We start from the raw sequence: 21442 nt of genomic DNA on the forward strand, positions 1-21442 counted from the left end.
TTCCCAACTTGTCAGGGCCCAGACTTACTTTCTTCTTCTCTGCCCCACCTGCCTTCAGTCTTGGGGAGTGAGAATGAATTGGCCTCTTGTTCTGTCAAATTCTAGGCCTCGTAGTAGGGGAAGAAAAGGCAGAAGCCCTGCAAGCCAAGTGGCTTGGGGAAAGAAGCTCAAGTGGGAAGAGCAGAGTTCTGGATGACTGACTCACGCTCATTTTTATGGAACTCAAATTCTATTAGACCCACAGTCCCTTAGATCCTTGCCACCTACCATCCACTCCATTTTCAAACGGCTATCACCCAGAGACATAAGTTCCTGGACATGGGGTCCAACCACTAAAGTCCTTCCTGGGAGGCCAAAGCTGCCTCTGACTTTGTCTACCTGAGACCAGTGCCTAGTTCACAATGGAAGAATCTCTGCTTGCAGTAAAGTACATTTCAGCAGCCAAAAGCAGGTGTCACTCAATTCATGGCTGTAGGGGAGGTGCTGTCCAGATCTGGATGGCACTTTTTCTACTTAAAATTCTGTTCCCTAGGCAATATACCTTCTTTGATAGAGTCTAGAAGAGAAAGACAGCCATTACGAAAGCCTCATTGTCCAAGACTCTGTCCCAGTAATTAGGCACAGGTAATATGGGGCTAAGAAATGGTGAGGGCTTCCTGGAGTCAAAAGTTCAAGGCAGGGGTATGCAGGTAGTTCAGTGGTAGAATTCTTGCCTGCCATGCAGGAGACTCAGGTTCAATTCCTGCTGCCCCCCTCCCCAAAAGAAAGGACAGGGCAGTAATCCCAAAAATAGGGAGGTGGTGTATCTTTGATTGCCTGAGGGCCCTGCCCTTTAGCAGAGAGTGCAAGTGGGAGATACTTTCAACCATACACTGAAGGGACATTAGCCTGTGGCTCACATCATTCCTCTCTACCCTGACTCCTGCCACTATATCGGGTGATTTCACTATCCACCTAAACACACCAAAATCCTGGTCTCCCAAACCATTAACCTTTCATCTCTAGGAACAGTCATCTCTCTCCTACAGCTATCACCCAGAGCCCTTTGCATTCTGTCTTCATAAATGCAATGATCTCATTGTCTAACCATCTGACTACCCCCTAGTTTGTCCTTCCAGCACTCTCAATGCCACCTCCCAGGATAAAGAGGAAAGTATCACATACTGGGCACTCAAGTATATTCACTATGTGCTGTTCCTGTTCATGGACTTCACTGAAACTCCTGTCGACAGACCCTGCACCATCTCCAGGATAGCACACACTCTCATCATTACTCCCCAAGTCTGCCTGAGTTCCATGGCCCATCTCTTCAACTACAACACGCACCTACAATGTCAGGTAGTACAGACACAGTACTGAAGATACAGGCTCATACACCCACTGCCCTTAAATCATGAGTCCCTGTGCCAGTCCCAAACAGTAGAACACAAACCATGGAATAAAGCAACACTTGACTCCTACACCAAAATTACTGAGCACCCTGCCATGGGGAAGGGGTCACCAAAAAACACCCTCTATTGGGACCTCCCCACTGCTGGGCATTCTTCCACAGCCCCCTCTCCAAGTTTTTCTAGACAGTCCATTTTCCCAGACCTTCTGGCAACCCATTCCCTCCCATCTCAGGGCCTGGGCTATACTTGAGCCCTGCTCATGTCTCTTTTTCCTTTCCCAAGAAAATCCTCCCTTGTTCTTATATCTCTCTCTTTAGATATCTACCTCGTTCTTCTTCCTGTCTCATCCAAATTCCTCAAAAGGAGGGACTATACTTGATATCCAGGCTTCTCTGTCTCTGCTTTCTGCTCTAGACTTGCCCACCTCAGGGCTCTTCTTCAAACTGTTTCCTCTGTGCCTACAATTCCCATGACTCTACCCCATGAAATCCTACCTACCATTAGGCTAGGTAATGGGCCCTACCTATCTCAGAGAGCCATGCTAACCTTGCTCCTGGGAATCCAACAATGTTACTTCAAACTAAGCGCAGATTTAGGCAGGCGGAAACCTTCTCAATTCATTTTTAAATGTGATACCAAAACATGAAAGCCCATCAAAAAAATGCAATAAACCCAGAAATGGCAAATAGATTTAATGTAGAGTGTCAACTTCAATTGCTTGATAGTGGCTGCCTAGAGTGCTGTGCTGAATAGGTTTATGAGGATGCACCCTGGCTCGAAGAGAAAAACTGCTGGGATTAGCAATATCTGAAAACACAAGTAAAAGAAAATAAAAAAGTCAACTGATATCCACTATACAGAGGAACATAGTACCAAAAGCAGTGTTTTCCCATACTCTTTGTATCATCATCCAACCCTGGCCTTCCTATAACAATCCAGCTCCTCATCCCATACCCATGAGCCCCAGCTTCCCCCACCTAAACTAATATAGATACCTGAAATCTCACTTGTAAGAGAAACCACAGGCACCAGAGCTGCCACTGGTGCCGGTGCCAGCTCCACTAAGGCCAGCGAAGAGGCCAAATGTGAGGGTGGCGGTTAGGTTGGCGCCAGTACTGAAGCTACCACTGGCACTTGCACTGGCACCAGCGCTGGCACCACCACTCTCTTGGGCTTTGGCTTTCGCTTCAGCTCCTGCCTGGATCCGGGCTTTGGCCCAGGGTCCAATATCAGCTTCATCCCAGTTGCAGGGCCCAGCAGCATTCTCAGAGCCGAGCCCAATACCCATTTGAGCTCTAATCTCAGCCCTTGCTTTGGCTTCAGCTGCAGCCTCAGCTGCAGCCTTCAAATCTGCTTCCATTGCCTCTCGGTACTGAGCTGCCCATTCCTTGGGATCCTTCTTTTGTACCTAAATTGGAAATAACAATCATTAGAAAGATCACAGTAAGAAGACTGAGCTCCTACTATATGCTAAGCACCATACGATGTTATATATAATAATAGTACAACAAATACTAACAGCATTTATGCTTCCAATGTTCCATCCCCACCCTAACACTTACTAGCTCTGTGACCTTGAACATGTGACCTAACAACCTTTCTGGGCCTCAGTTTTCTCATTTGCAATACAGCAACCACATACTAGTTGTAAAAATTAAATGATTCAGCCAAAGTACCTGACAGTGTTTGATGTGACACAGAGGCTTCATATTGTTCATATATAAAGAGCAGTCTGCTTTGCACACAGCCTGCTCCAACCAGGGATAACCTGTACTCTCTGTATCAAGCTTGGGCAGCTCCCCAATTACCTTGCAGGCAAATTTGAGGACTTTCATCTTGCTGGTCTCATAGTATGAGCGCAGACCCCAGAAGAATTCATACTCAGGTGGATTGCTATTGGGAACTCTGGCATAGTCCAGATACCTTGAAAAGAGAGATTCAAGGCCTTTATTTCTAACTAAGACCACCCTTGGTCCACCCATGCATGCACTGAACAGACTCTAGAGAGCAAACAACCCCACTAAATACTGCAGTTTTTCCTCCAATATTAAGCTCTGTTCCATTAGTACTCCCCAGAAATCCTTTGGAGGTGCACAGGAGACATGTGTAGGGCATTTGTTCAGAGAAGGCCACAAGTATTGTGCCCCTTGTCACAATGAACCCAGATTCCTGTTGGGTGTGTTGTAAACAGAGGAGTCATTCTTCAGGCCCCCTGCTCTGAGCACACCCCAATAAAAGAGTCTCATCAATAGCCTGGCAAAGCCCTAGAAACGTCCACTATAGAATAAGACTGCAAAAGGAAGTAACAGACAACCAAGAGTAGCATGCTCCATGTATAATCCTGAACTCCTGATCATGTGTCTCTGTGTGTGGTCTGTTTTGTGAATGTACACAAGTTTTACAAGGACAAAGGACTGGGTGGCCACTAGCCAGAAAGTCAGAAGAGCTTTGACTTTTCATGGCCCAGGACTGAATAGGCCATGCTCAGAGATGTCTCTCTGAGCTCCAAGTTTCTCTACTACAAAATGGGAATGGGATGACAGCACGTAGTCTGCAGAGTTGTTATGAAAATGAAGTGAGATGTATAATCCCTATCCCTAGCACAGTAACTGACTGCTTGAACCTACTACTCTGTGGTATTTCTTTATGGAAATTAATTTCTATGATGCCCTGACTGGCATAATAGAAAGAACCAAAGTGTTGGAGCCAAGTTTTAGATACAACTCTAAACACAATTTGCTACCTTTGTAACTCTGAGCAAATAACTTCAGCACTGTGAGCCTCAGTTTCCTTAAATGTACAATACTGCTGCTGATAATCCCTCCTTATAAAGTTGTTTTTAAAACTAAATGTGAATGTGCATGTAAGAGGTCAGGAAACATGACCTCCTTTTGCCTGTCACTGATCCTAGAATAACCTACTAACCTACTTACCTGTATACGTATGTACACACACATACACACACACACACACACACACAAACCACTTACCTATATACATATGTACACACACACATACACACACACACACACACCATGGCTTCAACAGTTCTGAAACTGGCAAACTACATCAAACACACTAACACCAGGTAAAGCCACTTACTTCTGCTTCACAAATTCATCAGTAATTAGCTTCTTCACATCCCCAAAGAGTGAATGATGCACCCTGACAGCAAAGGAAACAAACAACAGTCAGGGCCATGGCACTTCCCAGATGTGGGCAGAGGCATTTCTAACACGGGAAAGAGATTTCTAGCACAGGGAGGAAGCTCCATACAAGTCCAAGAGACAGTGAGAGGGGGACAGGGACAGAGAGTTCTGGACCATTTCCCCATCCACCCAGGTCAGAGCCCTAGGCCCTCTACCCCATCTGGAACCTCCCACCCATTCCACCAGACCACCAGGCTGATGCAATCCTGGGACCATCCTCTCCTGCCAAAGGACAACACGAACAGCAAGCGCTGAGAGAGCCCAATCATACCCAGGGCGTAGCCCTAACTTGCGTAGCACCTCCCAGATGACAGCTGCAAGGGGAGGCAAGAAAGGACAAGGGACAGAATATGAACACATGGAATTCAGACCATGGCCACCCATTCAGCTGCAGGCCCAGCCACTCACCCTCACTGGACCGATTTCCATTCATGAAGATGATGCTAAGAAGCACCATGAGGAGACCCAACTTGGGTGAGTCCTTTGTCCTAGAGGAATAGGACAGAGAGGTTTATGCCAAACAGCCATTTGCAAAGGTCATACCAGTCAGCTCACTAGGCTAGTTTCTCCCAGATTCTGCCTAGTCTATGTTCCAAGCTCTAGGTGAGCCTAGGTAAAGCACTCTTTACCAGCCTCCAATCAGTAAAATGAGAAAAATAACATCCTCCTCCTTCCAAGACGACAGAGAATGCCTGTCAATCTGGTACAACACAGGCACTCAGTCAATATGAGTCCCTTCTTTTTCTCCAAGAACCCTTAACCTTAACAGAATTCTAAGCACAGCCCCAAGGATGATTCTCTTGCCCTTCAAACATCATAACCTACCCACACCAAGAAGCCTCCTGTGAGAAGACTCTAACAAAGCCAGGCATGGCACACAGCAGGAAGAGACAAGCAATGGCAGGCTTGCTCTTCTGGGAAGCTTCTGGAGGGATAAAAAACCTGACAAGAATGCCCTAGCCCAGACTTATTCTATACCCTTCAAAATCAGGCACCACTATGAGTGTAGGGCTCCAACTACGCAGGAATTGGAATAGAGCATTTAAATCCCTGTCTTTCCTGACTCTCTAAGAGTGTATAAGAGAGAAAACATGGAAGGGATAGTAACAGACAAAAACAGAAAATCCTCTTCTACCCAATCCCTTCCCCAGCTTACGTTCCCAGTATGCCTGCATCAGTGGGCTCTAGGGTGCTGAGAAGAATGTACAAGTGGTCATTCTTATCGATTTCCTTCAATTGGATTCCAAAAACCTATGGATGGGGAGAACACCTCATGAGGCCAAAAAATTCAGCTTCCTAGCCAACCACAGTTCCCCATGTACCTAGGGTTTTGAGTGTCAGAAATAAGTGAGATAATGCATGTAAAATACTTAGCTAAGTGCCTGGCACACAGTAATCACGGAATAAATGCACTACTGTTTTCTATGCAATTAATGGGAATCTAAGGAGACAGAGAATGGGGAATGGAAGGGAGAGGTAATCATCTGAAATACATCACAGGATGCGTCCAATAGTGGACAGAAGCCACAACTAAGAATTTGGGTGGACTGGGTCCTAGCTGTGCTTTTACCTCTGACTGGCTATGTAATTCATGGCTAGTCTATGCCCCTCCCTAGGCTACCATCTTGCCAGTGATAGGGCTGGATTAGCAAGTATATGTGGTCCCTCCCAGAAGGGACATGTACACCTTTGTTCAGGGCTTCCCCATTGTGCCCATCCCCCAGGGCTACCCCTTCACCTTCTCCAAGGAATAGCCTGCTCGTTCAATGATTTCAGGGTACACATCAGTGTATTCTTTGATGATGTCCTTCAGCATGTCTGCAAGGGGAGAGTGTTGCGAGCACCTGGGCTGAAGAGAAGCCAGGCGGCCCCCATGCCCTGCCCAAGCTATAGACCCTTGCCAACCATGCTATGGGTGGTGTAGCACGGTTCTGTGCTAATGAACACAAATGCGAGCACTGCCAAAGTAGAACTACGGGAGGACACTGGTCTGAGCATAAGAGCAAAGGATGCCCCCAGCACATGGGAGAGAGGGCAATGGAGAGCAGAGTTCAGGGAGAGCTGATGGTTAGTAAGGCTTTACCTGAGCGCTTGATGGGGATCTTTGTCTGGTCTTTAACCAGCAAGTATTTCACCAAATCATTTGCCTGAGAGAAGAGGAAAAGATGGAAAGATCAGATATGTTTCCAGAAGATTTGAGAGCATGGCAGAGCAGAGGGCAGACAATGCAGTAGAAAAACCAGAGTGGAACGGCCAGAGTTCTTACCCTGCCTTGCAAAAGGGCTACATCCCGAGGTGGCAGCACTTGGGGTTCTTGGGATGATTGAAGCTTGGCGGCTCTACGACGAGCCTTTCCCCTACGGGCCTTAGGTGACCTCAGTGACAGCAAGGCTCTCCGGGCCCAAGCAGCCAACCGAGTCCTCGATGCCCTGCGGGCCCAAAAGGCTATGGGGCCCCTTGAGGCTCTGCGGGCCATTGAGGCCATTAGGGCCTTTGAGACCCTTCGACCACCTGTGGTTCCAGAAGCCTGACTCTGATCACTGCTGCCATCCTCTTCCCCATTCAGATGCTTCACCTGTATCAACAAAGAGGGAGCTCAACATCACCAGATGAAGCAGATGGTCATTTTTCCTCATGCTGAGACTTCCAGGAAGCTTCCCCAACCCCACCCCATAATAACAGCCTGCTTCACTAGCCTCTGGTGTCATACAGAGTCTTGAGTTTGTCTTTCACTGACTTCCAGGCAGGAGTTTAATCTCCCCACCAGGCCAGAAACACTGCAAGGGTGGGACGTAAGGCTTCTTCTCTTCTTATATCCACTACTGGCTCTGCCTGTACTACCCTGGACAAGTCACTTAATCTCTCTGTGGCTTAGCTTCCTTCTCCATAACACTAAGACTATGATCCCTAACTGGTAGGAGTTACCTTCAAAATTCAATGAGATAACCTGTGTGAATGTGCCTAGCTCAAGTCCTAACACATGGTAAATATAAACTGAATTATATTCAGATTGCAACTAAGTATATTCATATCTCATCTCTCCCCCAATGTAAGTTCTCTGAAAATACGAACTATATCACATTTCTCTCAGTGTTCCCACAGTCTTGAAGAGCACAGGGAACCTTGGTAACTTTTTATATAACAAATGAACCAACAGGGGGAATGGAAACGCCAGGGTGGAAACTACAGAGCTCTTACCTTTCGGGCTTTCTTGGCCTTGACTTTGGGCCGGGTATCCTGATTCTCCTGAGCCTGGGCAGCTGTATCCTCAGACTCAGGTTTATCTGCCAGAGCCTGAGAGGCAGCAGCCTCAGTTTCCAGGGCCTTTGTAATGACCTGGGTGCTACCCATACAGCTGACCTCTTTGGGCTCACTGGCAGGTACTGTCACAGCCTGCGAGTCAGTATTCTGCATTTTAGTGTCAGCAGGTGGACTCTTGCTGTCAGCTGCCAGAACCTGGGTATCAGTAAGCTGAGTGGTAGATGAGGCCTGGGTAGCAGCTGCCTCCTGAGACTCTGGGGCCTCTGAGACCTCTGTGGTCTTTGAGGCCCCTGGGGTATTTGAGACCTTTAGGGTCTCTGAGACCTCTGATGTCTTTGAGGCCTTTGGTGCCTCTGAGACCTCCAAGTTCTGAGTCACTGTCAATAGGGTCTGCATCATCAGGCTGTTTTCTTCTGAAGCTTCTTCAGCCTGCAAGAAGAGGAAGCCGGAAAGTTCAAGAACCTTCTCCCCACCCCCAACTAGGCAAATGGCTCAAAAATCCCAGGGCTGGGAAGAGGACAAGAGGTGGCCTCACCTGGAGATGGGATGGACCCGCACCACCACTCTCACTTGCGTCAGACATTTCTCAAATTGCCTAGCAAAAGAGCCTGAAGGAAAGAAAGCCTAGGTCAACGGCAGAGCTCACTGAACGTACTCTTCCGTTTTCTGCTTAAGGCTGACCCTCACCTTCCCTAGGGCCCCAATCCCACACCTCCCCCATCCCCAACCGCAACGACTTCGTTCTCAGATAAAGGAATCCAGAGCGTCTAGAGCCCAATTCTCCGCAGCCGCACCCTCCCCTTCTACAGGAAGATGTGCCAGCGCGGCAGCTCTAAGGACCCCGCCCCTTTTCCCAATGCACCCCCAGCCGCAGGTCGATAGTACGCATGCGCGTCCGCTGCAAGGCCCATCTCAGCTCCGCCTACTTTTCTAACACAAGCCCTTTCTTTGCGGTCCACCGTGCACATGCGCACTCGGCAGCAGGCCCGTCTCCCGGTCGGCCCTTCTCTACACGCCCCTTTCTAGCGATCCATAGTACGCATGCGCGCTGGTAATGGTCTCAGCCCAGCACCCTTTCCCAACACACGCCTCTCTCCAGGTTTCCAGTACCATTAGTTCCCGCCCCGTCTCCAACAAGCCTCTCACCCAAATTATCCCAGTGTCTGGTGGCCCCGGCCCCTCCCCAACTTACACCCACCCCACCAGGTCCACAGTGCCTCCTGGTCCCGCCCTTTTTCCTAACACACCCCCCTCTAAATAGGGCAAAGTGACCCTTCCCTAATACATCCCCCTCCTCAGATCAGTATTGAACTAGTGGTTCCATCTTGCGCCGGGCCAAACCGGGTCCAGTGCCTTCCCTTCCCAGCCGGACGGATCCAGTATGATCCGGTGCTTATGGCAGGTTTTCGCCAGATCCCAGAGGGTGGGGCCAACACCTACCCGGTTCTGATCCGAAGCTGGGCCCAGCTCACCTCGTCCTCCTACAAGCCCCAAATTGCGTGCGATCTCTCCAAGCCCCTCCGAAACTCGAAGACTGCCCTCCCCCCTTCAGGCCGGAAGTGGTCCCGCCCCTTTCCGCCTCCCTAGGGGGCCTCAGTCCCAGCCTGTCTGCCCCTCCCCCATTCCCTGCTCCTCATTCCTTATTCCCCACCCCACCCCCGTAGTCCCTCGTTCCGTATTCCCTATTCCCCCATCACGTTTTCTGTTTGCCCCCACGGAATTTTCTATTTCCATTCCGTACATCCTCCTCCGTGTTACCTATGCTCCCCCACCCCCCACTATTCCTTAATCCCTCTGTGCATCCCTATTCTCTTCTCTGGATCTCCATTCCCCTTCAGTGTTCCCCTCCCCCGTCGTACACCGCGTCCCCCACCCGACATGCCGGATTCCCGGTTTTTCCCCTCCTCACCCGCTATTCTCTACTCCCCAGTCCCTACAGCCTACTACTCTATCAGTCGTCGTAGCTGCACCCCACTCCGGGTCACGTCTCCGCCAGCTGCAGTGCTGCAGTAAGAATTGCCCACCTGCCTAGCTATGGGTTCAAAGAAGCTGGAACCACTGTCTAACTGCGAGGGAACCCCAATCTCAACGACCCTCACCTAGTCCGCGACCGAGTCCGGAATGCGTCTGCCTTCTCTCAGTCCTTCTCGAAGTCTCAGACTCCAGGGCTAAAGCTGCAGCCAGCCCAGCCCAGCCCAGCCCCTTTCCGCAGCCCCCTGCCACCCCACCCTTCGCCTTCCTCGGGGGTGGGGCAATGGGGCCCGGCTCAAGGCTGTCTGACGCCAAAGCCCTATGCCACTGTACTAGGCTTGGTCTGAAGCCTTTCCAACCAAAACCACCCCCTCAAAGCCCTTCATTCATTGAATTTGTTTATTTTTATATCATTATTTTACCTTATTACAAAGGTACTGTCTTGTCGTGAAAATTCTAATAATGCAGAAATATATAACATACCAGTGAAGTACTGCCCTTATCCCATCCCCCAGAAATAACCACTCAATATTTTGACATGCATCCCACCAGCTTTTTCTATTCATATACTTATTACTTGGGTTTCCCCCCACAAATGGCACACTTATATGGTACACAAATGGTACACTAGTCATTCGTGAACTAGATTTTTTCCAGTTATATATTCTGAACATCTATCTCAGTTCACATTTTTCTTAGCTGCATGATCTTTTCTAATATACTTGCTCCATAATTTATTTAGCCAGCCGAGTATCCATGGACATTTAGATTGCTTCCTTTTTTTTGGTTTTATTTTTGTTTGTTATTACAAACAATGCTACAAGGAGAATTCTTGTATCTGTATCCTTCTGCAATTGTGCTTGTATCTGTAGGATAAACTCATAGAAGTGGAATTGCTAAGTCAAGTACTAGAAAAGTTTTCCATTTTAATACAAGATTTGCAGACTTGCCTCCCCAAAATATTAAACTGAATAATACTTTCACCAATGGTATTTAGCATATGTTTCTATGTCAAATATGTTTGTTATTTATGGTATGTTTTGCTAACCCAAATGCTACAAAAAGTCTTCCATTTTGATACAAAATTTGTCAAGTTACAGCCCAAAAGATACATGGAATAACATTCCCAGCAATAATGTCCTCATATATTTATGCGCTGCATATATTGCAAATACTGTTCATGTTATTTATGATCATTTTTGCTATACAAAATAGTTTATTATTTACTCAAATATATCAGTTTTTTTTCCTTTATCATATCTGGGTTCTGCATCATGCTTAGAGATGCTTTCCACACTCCTAAACTACAACAATTCCTGTTTGTTTTTTTCAATCACTTTTTTTTTTTTTTTTTTGCATGGGTGACCACCGGGAATCAAACCCAGGTCTCGGGCATGGCAGGCGAGAACTCTGCCACTGAGCCACCATGGCCCACCCTGTTTTTTTCAATCACTTTTATGGCTTTATTATTTACATTAAAATTTTTATCATTCCAAAATTTGCTTTAGTAAAAGGAGTGAGGTAGGGAATTCAGTTTTATTAATGTCCCCAAATCATAATCACTATCCATATATCATGTACAAACTAATCCACTCTGCTATTGATCTGAAATGATGACTTAATCACACATTATTTTGTTTCATGGCTGCTAAATCAAATACCATGCAATGAGTTGGCTTAAACAATGGGAATTTATTGGCTTAGTTTGGAGACTAGGAGAAGTCCGAAATTAAGGAGTTGTCAAAGCAATGCTTTCTCCCAGAAGACAATTATGTTTTGGGGCTGGCTGCAAGAGATCGCTGGTCCTTGGCTTTTCTGTCACATAGCAATATACATGGAGGCCTCTCCAGGCCTCTCCTTTACTCTTCCAGGTTCTGTTGATTTCCAGCTTGTGGCTGCTCCCTGTGGCTTCTCTACCATTTTGGCCTTCCTTCCCTATAAGGTCTTCAGTGATAGGATTAAGACGCATCCTGATCCAACTGAGACACACCTTAACTGAAGTAACCTCATTGAAATGTCATATTTACAAGGGGTTCACACTGATGGGAATGAATGAAGTTTAAGAACATGTTTTTCTAGGGTGCACAGCTCTAAGCCATCACACATATTAGATTCACATAAGTAATTAACTCCATGCAAGAGAACAAAATAAAATGTATAAATAATGGAAAATAGACAAAATTGTCATTAATTAACCTGGAAAACCCAGGAATATCATCTTAAAAATTATGAAAAACCATAATAAAATTCAGCACAGTGGTCAGTTACAGAAAAAATAGTCAATATCTTTCCTACATGTAATTCGATGTAATTCAAATGGCCACAAAGCCTTCTGCTTGATGGCCTTTACTAAACAGTGAAATATCATGAGTCCATATATTCCATGGACAATTTAAAACATGCGCATACTCACACATTCCCAGGCATTCAAGGTAGGCTTTTGTTCTCTTGTCTCCTCTCTCTCTAAATTGCTGCTTCCTCCAAGTTTGTGACATCAGCTGACCACTTTCCTGCTCCCCATCCACCAACTTTATTTCACACCAGACACACTACCTTAGCCACTATCTCCAGCATTTTAAGTGTCAAAATATCCTTTCTGATCCTCTTCATAAACATTTGCTAGGTGACTTACAGCAGGGGAGAGTCTAACTGAATAGCCAAAAGCCAATTTTGATATTGTCATAAGGCATCATAGGATATATAATTATTTGTGTGTTGTAATATCAACATAAAGTTAGCATTTGATTTTTATTACAGCAATGTATATATGTGGCAACAAATAAAATAGTACAGAATTTATGATAAAAACCAACAGTCCCTGCCTCAATCTTCCCCATCCATCCCACTCCCAAGAAGCAATCTTTAAACCATTTATTATTATTATTTTTAGTTCTACTGGCAATACCCTTCAGTACTCTAGATAATATACATATCCTCTGTTTCTTAGTTGATAAAATTTAGACAATATCCCACTGACTCCCCAGTATGGAAATGAGGGTTTTGTTTATGTACACTGCCTCATTTTTCCCTCCACTCTTCTGCAACATTTAACAGTGATACTCTTTTGTGTTTTTCTCTTGGTTGATTTAAAAATATAATCAAATCTTTATTTCTCGTTCCATCCATTTTTGAGACTGTCCACTTTTTAGGACAAGGTTATTAGTACCACTACCTACCTGCTGCCCATACAATGTATCATACTGTCAGTTTCATTATTCCTTTTACATTATCCAGGTTATTAACATTTATATTTTGCTCTGCAGCCACAACCAAGTCTTCTCTACTTTGCCCCCCGGTTGACTCTAAAACCTGAAAATCAATAGACAGCATTTACATTATCGTGACATTGTAAATATTTTTCAAAACTCAGCCAAGTAGAGAGCCAGGAATACATTTCCTTCTCTACAAGTCCATGTCACAATCCCTGGGCCTCTCAGAGTAACACGTCTCTAGCATCGAGGTCAAAAGAAAGCTCCTCTTATACTCCAGCTGTTAACAATCATACTATATTTTGTTTTGCTTAATATTTAGACTACGATTTTTTAACAGTCCCCCCCTACACACATAGAGTTTCTAATAACTTTTCTTTTTTCCTTGAATTATTTGTCTTTATCATATTCAGTCATTCAACAAATATTTATTGAGTGTCTGCTATGTGCCAGACACTGTTCTACGGGCTGAGGATACAGCAGTGAACAAAACAGATAGCAATCCTTGCTCCTTTGGAATTGATAGTCTAGAGAGAGAAGATAAAAGTCAGTGCAAAGGCCCTAGGTTAGGACTATGTCTGGCACTTATTTTTTCCATGCCTGGCAATTTTGAAGAGTATAAAGATCAGTGTTGCTAGTGCTGGGGAAAGTGGGAAGGGAAGTAATAGGAAATGTGGCCCTATAAGCCACAGTGAGATCCACAGGAAGATTTTGAACAACAGAGAGACAGAAAATGACTTGGGTTTTAAAATGGATTCCTCCAGCTACTGTAAAAATACACTGATGGGGGTGGGAAGGAGTGACAACAGCAAAAAAAGAGGACCAGTGAAGAGGCTGCTGCAGTAATGGCTTCGGTTGGATCCACTGTTTCCTACATTCATTGTTCTGGATACCTGTCCTACACATAACTTCTAATGTGATTTAATCAAATTCTCCTCCATTGTTTCTATTATGTCTGTCTGGGATTTCCATTCAGATATTAAGCCTGCTAGATTGGTTTATGTGTCTTAAATTTTCTTATATTTTCTGTTTTGTTTTGTTTTGTTTTGCCCTATATCCTGGGAGATTTCCTGTACATCATTTTCCAGTCCTTCTGCTGATTTTTTTTTATTTCACCAATTTATTGTCAATATCCAAGTAGTCCTTCTTTTCTCTTATTGTTCCTGTATTGTAAAACCTAGTTTCTTTTTAAAAAACAGTTTTATTCATACACTGTACAATCCATTCAAAGTGAACAATCAGTGGTTCTTGGTTTAGTCACATAGCTATTCATCACAACCACAATCAATATGAGAACATTCTCATTTCTCTGAAAAAAGTATCCCATACCCCTTATGCCCCCTCCCCATGATTGACTCAACTTTGGTATAATGCCTTTGTTACAATTGATGAAAGAATATTTCAATATCACCGTTAACTATAGTCCTCCGTTTGCATTAATTGTATTTTTCCATATACCACCTTATTATTACCACCTTATAATAGTGATGTACATTTATTCTAGTTCATGTAAGAACTTTCTTATATTTGTACAATTAACCACAGTCATTGTCCACTATAGGTTTTGCTATGTTATACAGACCCACGTTTTATCCCCTAGTTTTCCTTCTAAAGACATACACGACCCTACACTTCCCCTTTCAAACATACTCACGCTCAGCACCGTTAGTCACTTTACGGTATTGTGCTACCACCATGTAGTGTTGTGTTATCCATTTCTGAACATTTACAATCAACCTTATTAAACCTTATTTACAGATTAAGCATCAATCTGCCCATTCTCTACTCTCTTTCTATCACCTGGTAACCTATACTCTAGATTTTAGCTCCAAGAGTTTGCTCATTATAATTAGTTCATATTAGTGATACTATATGATATTTGTCCTTTTGTGCCTGGCTTATTTCACTCAACATAATTTCCTCAAGGTTCAGCCATGTTGTTGCATGCATCAGGACTTAATTCCTTCTTATAACTGCATAATATTCCATCATATATATCTACCACAGTATGGTTATCCATTCATCCGTTGATGGACACTTGGGCTATTTCCATCTATTGGCAACTGTGAATAATGCCACTATAAACATCGATCTAAAAATGTCTATTCACGTCCCTGCTTTCAGTTCTTTTGAGTATATACCTAGTAACAGGATTGCTGGATTATATGGCAGTTCCACATTCAGCTTCCTGAAGAATCGCCAAACTGCCTTCCAGAGTAGCTGCACCATTCTACATTCTCAGCAGCAGTGAATAATCATTTCTATTTTCTACACATGCTTTCCAGCACTTTTAGTTTTCTGTTAGTTTTTATTATGGCCATTCTGGTAGGTGTGAAATGATATCTCATCATGGTTTTGATTGCATTTCCCTAATAGCTGGTGATGTCAAGCATCTTTCCATGTGCTTTTTAGCCATTTGTATGGGACCTAGTTCCTATTATATGGATGTTAATAACCTTGCTGAGAATATTATACATTTTATTTTCTGAAATTCTCTTTTGTTTCCCAAATTCCAGAATTCTTCTGGGGTCAGTTGTTGCAGTTATCTTAGTTCTTTGTTTTCGTATTGGAGATTCCCTTGATTTGCCTGAGGATTCTTGGTTATCCATTCATATTTAAGATAAAAGGATTGGGTAGCTAATGTAGGCTCCCTATGTAAGCCCGTTTTCTAGCTAGGGATCTTTCCTGTGAGGAAAATCTGTCAGAAGACTTTATGTGGACTAGGGAAAGTGACAACTGGCAGGCTTTAAGGAGAACATGCTATGGGCCCCCCAAATGCCAGAATGAGGAGACTTTTGTTCTGTGGTGCCAAATGCCATAACACCAGTCTTAGTGATCCCTAGGTAGTTTGTAAAATGTCATGAATTTTGTCTGAAGGAAAGTATTGGAGCTGCAGTTGCTTTATGTGGGCAGAAGGGGGAAAAATAGGGGTTGTGACTGATGCTGATGTCCTATACACAGACGTTCAAGTGATTTCCTTCATCTCAGCTGCACTCCTCACTCCCACTCTTCACTGTACCTCCAGACACCAAATTCAGAGCATCACTGGGTTCTCACAGGTAGACTGACTCCCATCAACTCAACATCTCCCCCACTGCTCCCCCAACTCAGTGGGTGTGGTAGTTAGATTCAGTTGTCAACTTGGCCAGGTGAAGGCACCTAGTTCTGTTGCTGTGGACTTGAGCCAATGGTACGTGAACCTCATCTGTTGCTGATTACATCTGCAGTCGGCTAGGAGGTGTGCCTGCTGCAATGAATGATGTTTGACTTAATTGGCTTGTGCTTAAATGAGAGAGCTCAACGCAGCACAGCCCAAGCAGCTCAGCATACCTCATCTCAGAACTCACAGCTCAGCCCAAGCCTTTGGAGATGCAGAAAGGAATCACCCTGGGGAAAGCTGTTGGAACCCAGAGGCCTGTAGAGAAGGCCAGCAGAGATCGTCCTGTGCCTTCCCACGTGAGAAAGAACCTCAGATGAAAGTTAGCTGCCTTTCCTCTGAAGAGCTAATGAAATAAATCCTCTTTTATCAAAAGCCAATCCGTCTCTGGTGTGTTGCCTTCCAGCAGCTAGCAAACTAGAACAGGGGGCTTCACATGCTTTTGATCTCAGTTATGCCCCATTCTGCTCTAATCTTTTTTATATATATTTTTATTAATAAAACAACATAAAAGCACACAAGCATTCTTAACATACAAACATTCCATACATGGTGTAAAAAGACAAAACTCTTACATACTATACCCCTTAACTCTCCCTCTCATTGATCACTAGTATTTCCATGTACCCAATTTATTTTAACCTTTGGTCTCCCTATTATTTATTTTTTACTCATCTGTCCATGCCTTAGTTAAAAGGAGCATCAGACACAAAGTTTTCACAATCACACAGTCATATTATATATATATACATATAAGCTGTATCATTATACAATCATCTTCAAGAAACAAGGCTATTGGAACACAGCTCCTCAGTTCAGGAACTTCCCTCCAGCCACTCCAATACACCATCAACTAAACAGAGGATAACTGTTTAATGTGTAAGAATAACCTTCAGGATAACCTTTCGACTCTGTTTGAAATCTCTCAGCCACTGACATTTTATTTGTCTCATTTCTCTCTTCCCACTTTTGGTCAACAAGGTTTTCTCAATCCTTGATGCTCGGTCCCATCTCATCCCAGGATTTCTGTCACACACTGTCAGGGAGTTTAACACCCCTGGGAGTCATGTCTCAAGTAGAGGGGGAGGGCAGTGAGTTCACTTGACATGTTGGCTTTGCGAGAGAGAGAGAGGCCACATCTGAGCAGCAAAAGAGGTTCTCTGGGGGTGACTTTTAGTCCTAATTTTAAGTAGGTTTAGCTTATCTTTTGCAGGTATAAGTTTTATAGGGGTGAACTCCAAATGGAGGACTCAGCCTATTGATTTGTTTGTCCCCACTGCTTGTGAGAATATAAAAAATTGTCCAAATGGGGAAGTTGAATATTACCCCCTTTTTCCCCATTCCCCCAAGGGGACTTTGCAAGTACTTCTTTATTCACTGTCCAAATCTCTCTAGCATTTATCAGGGCATCACATTAACCTGGAAAAAACAACAAAATCTCATGCCCTATTCAAGATTCCATGTACTTATGATGTTAACTAAACTGACCATACAAGTTAAATTAGGAAATGCACTATCCAAAATATAAATTTTGCACCAAATAAACATCTCTCCTTTTAGTCTAACATAGAAGTTGAAGTTTTAAAACATGGATGATATTGTCCTTCACCAAGTCTTCTGATATACCTTAGTCCTATCCGGATCAGCTTCATTCATGTCTCTACTCGATGTCTGATCACTTTTTCAACTTTTTAAACAGTCCCTGTATGGGGTAATGCTGACTTTCATAGCTTGAGCTCTAACTCTGATTCTCAGGTGTCACATACATACCTGAAGTTTCTGGGAAAGACCATGTTACATGCAAACAGCTCAGTATCTCAGAATTTAGAATTAGCAGTTACACCTCCTTAATATATCGACTGCTACAAGAGCATAAAATCTAGGACCCTTTACAATAAGCCCCAACCTGATCACCCAAGCTCTCAACTTTAGTTCACCAAATGTTTGTATTATAGTTAGTCCATATGATTGAGGCATGATAATATTTGTCTTTTTGTTCCTGATATTTCATTCAACATACAGCTCTTAATAAGGTTCAATCATCTAGTTACATGCCTCATAAGTTCATTCCTTCTTGTGGCCACTCAGTAGTCCATTGTATGTGTACACCATAGTTCCCCCTTCCATTCCTCAGTCGTTGTACCCTTAGGCCATCTCCATTCATTGTGGATAATGAACACTGCTGCCAGATACACCAGTGTACAAATATCCACTCGTGTCCCCACACTCAGTTCCTCCAAGTACACACTGAGCAACTGGGTTTCAGGATCATATGACAATCCCACCCCTAGCCTCCTGTGGAACCACCACACTGCCCTCCAAGGGGCTAGACCTCTCATTTCCCTACCAACAGTGAATAAGTACATCTCTCACTCTGCATTCTCTCTAGCACATGTTTCTCTCTGTTCATTTTTAAACAGTTTTATTCATATATCATACAATTCAGCCTAACTGTATAGACATGTCTTTTCTGCCATACTCTATCTGAAGACATTTCCTTTTCATCTGCACAGAATCCATACCCCTTTCTGAATCCCCCCATCTGTTGACACTCAGTTTTCTGTCCTAATCTTAACAGCTAATATTTTACTGACCATTTACCATGGGCCAAGCATTGCAAAAGTACAAACTCACTTCATTATCATAAAAACTTTATGAAGTAGGTGCTAATGTTGTCCTCATTTTATAGATGAGGAAACGGGAGCTACAGAGAGTTTAATTAACTTGCTCAGTATTACACTGCTAGTAAGTTTCAGTCTGAGATTCAAACCCTGTTGGTCTAAATATAGAGCCTGTATTTTGAACCCCTATGTTATATTCTCACTCCTGCCCCAGGCTATCTTGGCCTATGACAATACTGGAGATTGTAAGCCTCTTGTCTAACTCTTAATTTGTCATGGGACACCAGATAACTCCCTCTTGTCTCTAAGCTAAAAGTACTAGAAAAGATTACAATTGGGGGCTTGCCCTACCAATCCCTCTCTCATATCTGCTATATATTAAGATGACCAATGTTAACTGACCTTTCTATATGCCCCCAGTTATTGAGCTCCTTTAGATGTTTATAGGAAAGAAAAACCCCACCCTGAGCCAACATAGCAAACCAACAGACCCAGCACTCTGGTATGTTTAGTTTCCATTCATCTTACAGCCGGATGAAGGGAAAAAGGAGGTATGGAGTTGGTCCTTCTCCAGGCAACATGCCAGCCCCAGCACTTGGATAATCCCGGCTTATGTGGGCCTCAATGCCACTTTCAGAACCTTCCCCACCCTACAGGATGGCCCCTCCCTCTCTTCCAAGAAAAGACATATCTGGAGTTTTAAAAGAGCAAGGGTTTGGAGATTGAGCTCAGGGCTTCTGGACGTGAGCAACAGACTCAGGCCAGAGGTGGCATCATGTCTAGGTGGAGATGCCTTGTCTATGTAAGCTTTCTGCTGACTATTCTCCTTGGACTGCCATACCAGGGGCAACTGATCACCCCTCACCAAGCACAAAGGTCAGTTTTTGGATGAAGGAGCAAAGCTCTAGCATTTTTGCAAAAAGGAGCTCCTTGGGGAAAAAGGGGGGAGGCTATTTGCAGTTTCCTCAGTCCTATGACTGCGAAGCTAGAGCCAGAGGAAAGAATTACTATCTGTTGAGCACGTGTCAGGTGCTGCACAAGGGATTTTACAGTTATTATTTCATTTAGTCCTCACAGAAACCTTATGAAATAGGCACTATTATTAACCGACCTTATGTAGAGGAAGAAATAGAGATAAGACACAGTTAGGAAGTAGTAGAACCACAATTTGAACTCAGGTCCATCTGATCCCAAATTGCCCTTATTTCCCACTGCCCTAAACTGGGAATCAACTAGATGTGCATTATGAATGGGTGGATGGAGGGACCATGATTTGAGGAAAGATGAAGAAGAAGATAGATATCTTATTCGCTGAGTGACTTCAATCTCTGGGCCTTACTTAACACATCTGTGAAATGTGGACAATAACAGTGTCTAGCTCACAGGACTGATGTGAAGATTAAAGAAGATCATGGATGCCAAATGGTTATATGTTTGCAGTGCATAATTGCATTTATCAGGTATCATTCTGTACACCTGAGCTCCTGAATAGGCTCTACATGTTTTGCATACTACAGGGTTCAATGAACAGCAGCCGCTCTATTATATTCTAAAGCCTTGCTACTCAAAGTGAAATCTGTGAACCAGCAGCAACAGCATCCCCTGCAGCTTGTTAGAATTGCAGAGTGTCAGGCCTCACCACAAATTTGCTGAATCAGAATCTGCATTTTAACAAGATCCCTAGACGATTAATGTGCACATTAAAGTTGGAGAGACACTTGCCCAGAGGTCCCTTGATTTGTGATTTTCTGTGAGTCTTTGGTTCTGAGACTTGATAAAACTAGCTGAGATATCAGGCAGATCTATGAAATAGATGACAGGTGTTTTGTCCTGTCTGCCCCTCAGTTTCCACACCTGTAGCCTGAGACCTATCTAGGAGTCTTGGTTTCGGAAGTACCAACCCATCTAGGCCAAGGGTCTACCTAATCCACCTCCCTGTCTTCTTTCGAGGTTGTTGATGATAAGCTACTCTGTACTGTAGTGTCCCACTATGCCCACACATTGGTTACTTCTGTCCTGTTCATGCTGAGGCCCATGAAGCCATCTTCAACCTGGACCTGTCTCACCTTGCCTTTATCTACAATTTCACTATGCAAATCTGCTTCTTAACTCACTGCTTCATTCATTCATGCATACATTCGCTCATTCTTTTATTTGTTCTGAAAAGCAGAGTAGAGTGATTAAAAGCATGCACTCTGAGATCAGAGTTTGAATCCTTCCCAGAAATGGGACTTAGAACTCAGGGAAAGTTACTTCACTTCTCAGAGTCTTATTTTACAACTCTGTAAAATGTGGATTAAATTAATGCCACATCTGCAATGATTAAATGATTGAATATATGTGAAAATATAGGCTAAAGTCAGTACAGGACACATAGTAACTATTTGGTAATGTTATCTATTATTATTATTTCAACAAACATTTTCTGATGCTGACTATGTGCCTTACACTGTGCTGAGTACTACAGAAAGAGGGAGATCCACACAGCCCCTGCTCCCATAGTGTTCACAGTCTAATGGGGGACATGAAAAAGGAAACATAATATTAATAAGGTATGCTGGGAGGAGAGAGGTCTGAATGCAGGAACGTGGGCCAACCAGGAGACGGTAGTCAGTTTCCCAGC

General features: G+C 44.0%; 2 protein-coding genes and 1 non-coding gene across 6 annotated transcripts in view; 1 reads left to right on the plus strand and 2 right to left on the minus strand.

Annotated features, from left to right (window-relative positions):
* Positions 1-2066: 2066 nt before the first annotated feature.
* Positions 2067-10088, minus strand: MAGED2 (MAGE family member D2). Of its 4 annotated transcripts, none has more exons than XM_077145916.1 (13): positions 9961-10088; positions 8397-8469; positions 7799-8290; positions 6867-7175; positions 6684-6747; positions 6339-6418; positions 5757-5851; positions 5009-5088; positions 4872-4914; positions 4494-4556; positions 3200-3314; positions 2399-2799; positions 2067-2198 (listed from the first exon to the last, which is right to left on the minus strand). In XM_077145916.1, exons 2-13 carry the CDS (start codon positions 8442-8444, stop codon positions 2189-2191), a joined length of 1800 nt encoding a protein of 599 aa, XP_077002031.1. In that variant the 5' UTR covers positions 8445-8469; positions 9961-10088; the 3' UTR covers positions 2067-2188. The 4 variants fall into 4 exon arrangements, with proteins under 4 accessions (XP_077002031.1, XP_077002030.1, XP_077002033.1 ...); XM_077145915.1 differs by lacking the exon at positions 9961-10088 and adding an exon at positions 9302-9425; XM_077145918.1 differs by lacking the exon at positions 9961-10088 and adding an exon at positions 9302-9425 and having other exon boundaries at positions 2387-2799.
* Positions 3494-3621, minus strand: LOC143672376 (small nucleolar RNA SNORA11). Its single transcript, XR_013169829.1, has one exon. It is a non-coding gene; the product is annotated as a small nucleolar RNA SNORA11 (small nucleolar RNA).
* Positions 10089-19594: 9506 nt separating the features above from the next.
* The window catches only part of ITIH6 (inter-alpha-trypsin inhibitor heavy chain family member 6), a 57366-nt gene continuing 55518 nt past the window's right edge, over positions 19595-21442 (plus strand). Inside the window, 4 exon segments of the mRNA XM_077147011.1 lie at positions 19595-19695; positions 20770-20789; positions 20792-20836; positions 20839-20995. Coding sequence (XP_077003126.1) covers positions 19595-19695; positions 20770-20789; positions 20792-20836; positions 20839-20995 — 323 coding nt within the window.

This window comes from Tamandua tetradactyla, chromosome X, assembly GCF_023851605.1.
Source record: "Tamandua tetradactyla isolate mTamTet1 chromosome X, mTamTet1.pri, whole genome shotgun sequence".
NCBI classification, from domain to species: Eukaryota; Metazoa; Chordata; class Mammalia; order Pilosa; family Myrmecophagidae; genus Tamandua; species Tamandua tetradactyla.

Bases quoted from the DNA above. Each gene is read 5' to 3' on its own strand.
- MAGED2 (XM_077145916.1), bottom strand. From the start codon at position 8,444: ATGTCTGACGCAAGTGAGAGTGGTGGTGCGGGTCCATCCCATCTCCAG. The intron at 5,089-5,756 runs GTAAGCTGGGGA...CTATTCCTCTAG, and splicing joins GATGCAGGCATACTGGGAAC to GACAAAGGACTCACCCAAGT. The intron at 3,315-4,493 runs GTAAGTGGCTTT...TCTCTTTTCAAG, and splicing joins GATGAATTTGTGAAGCAGAA to GTATCTGGACTATGCCAGAG.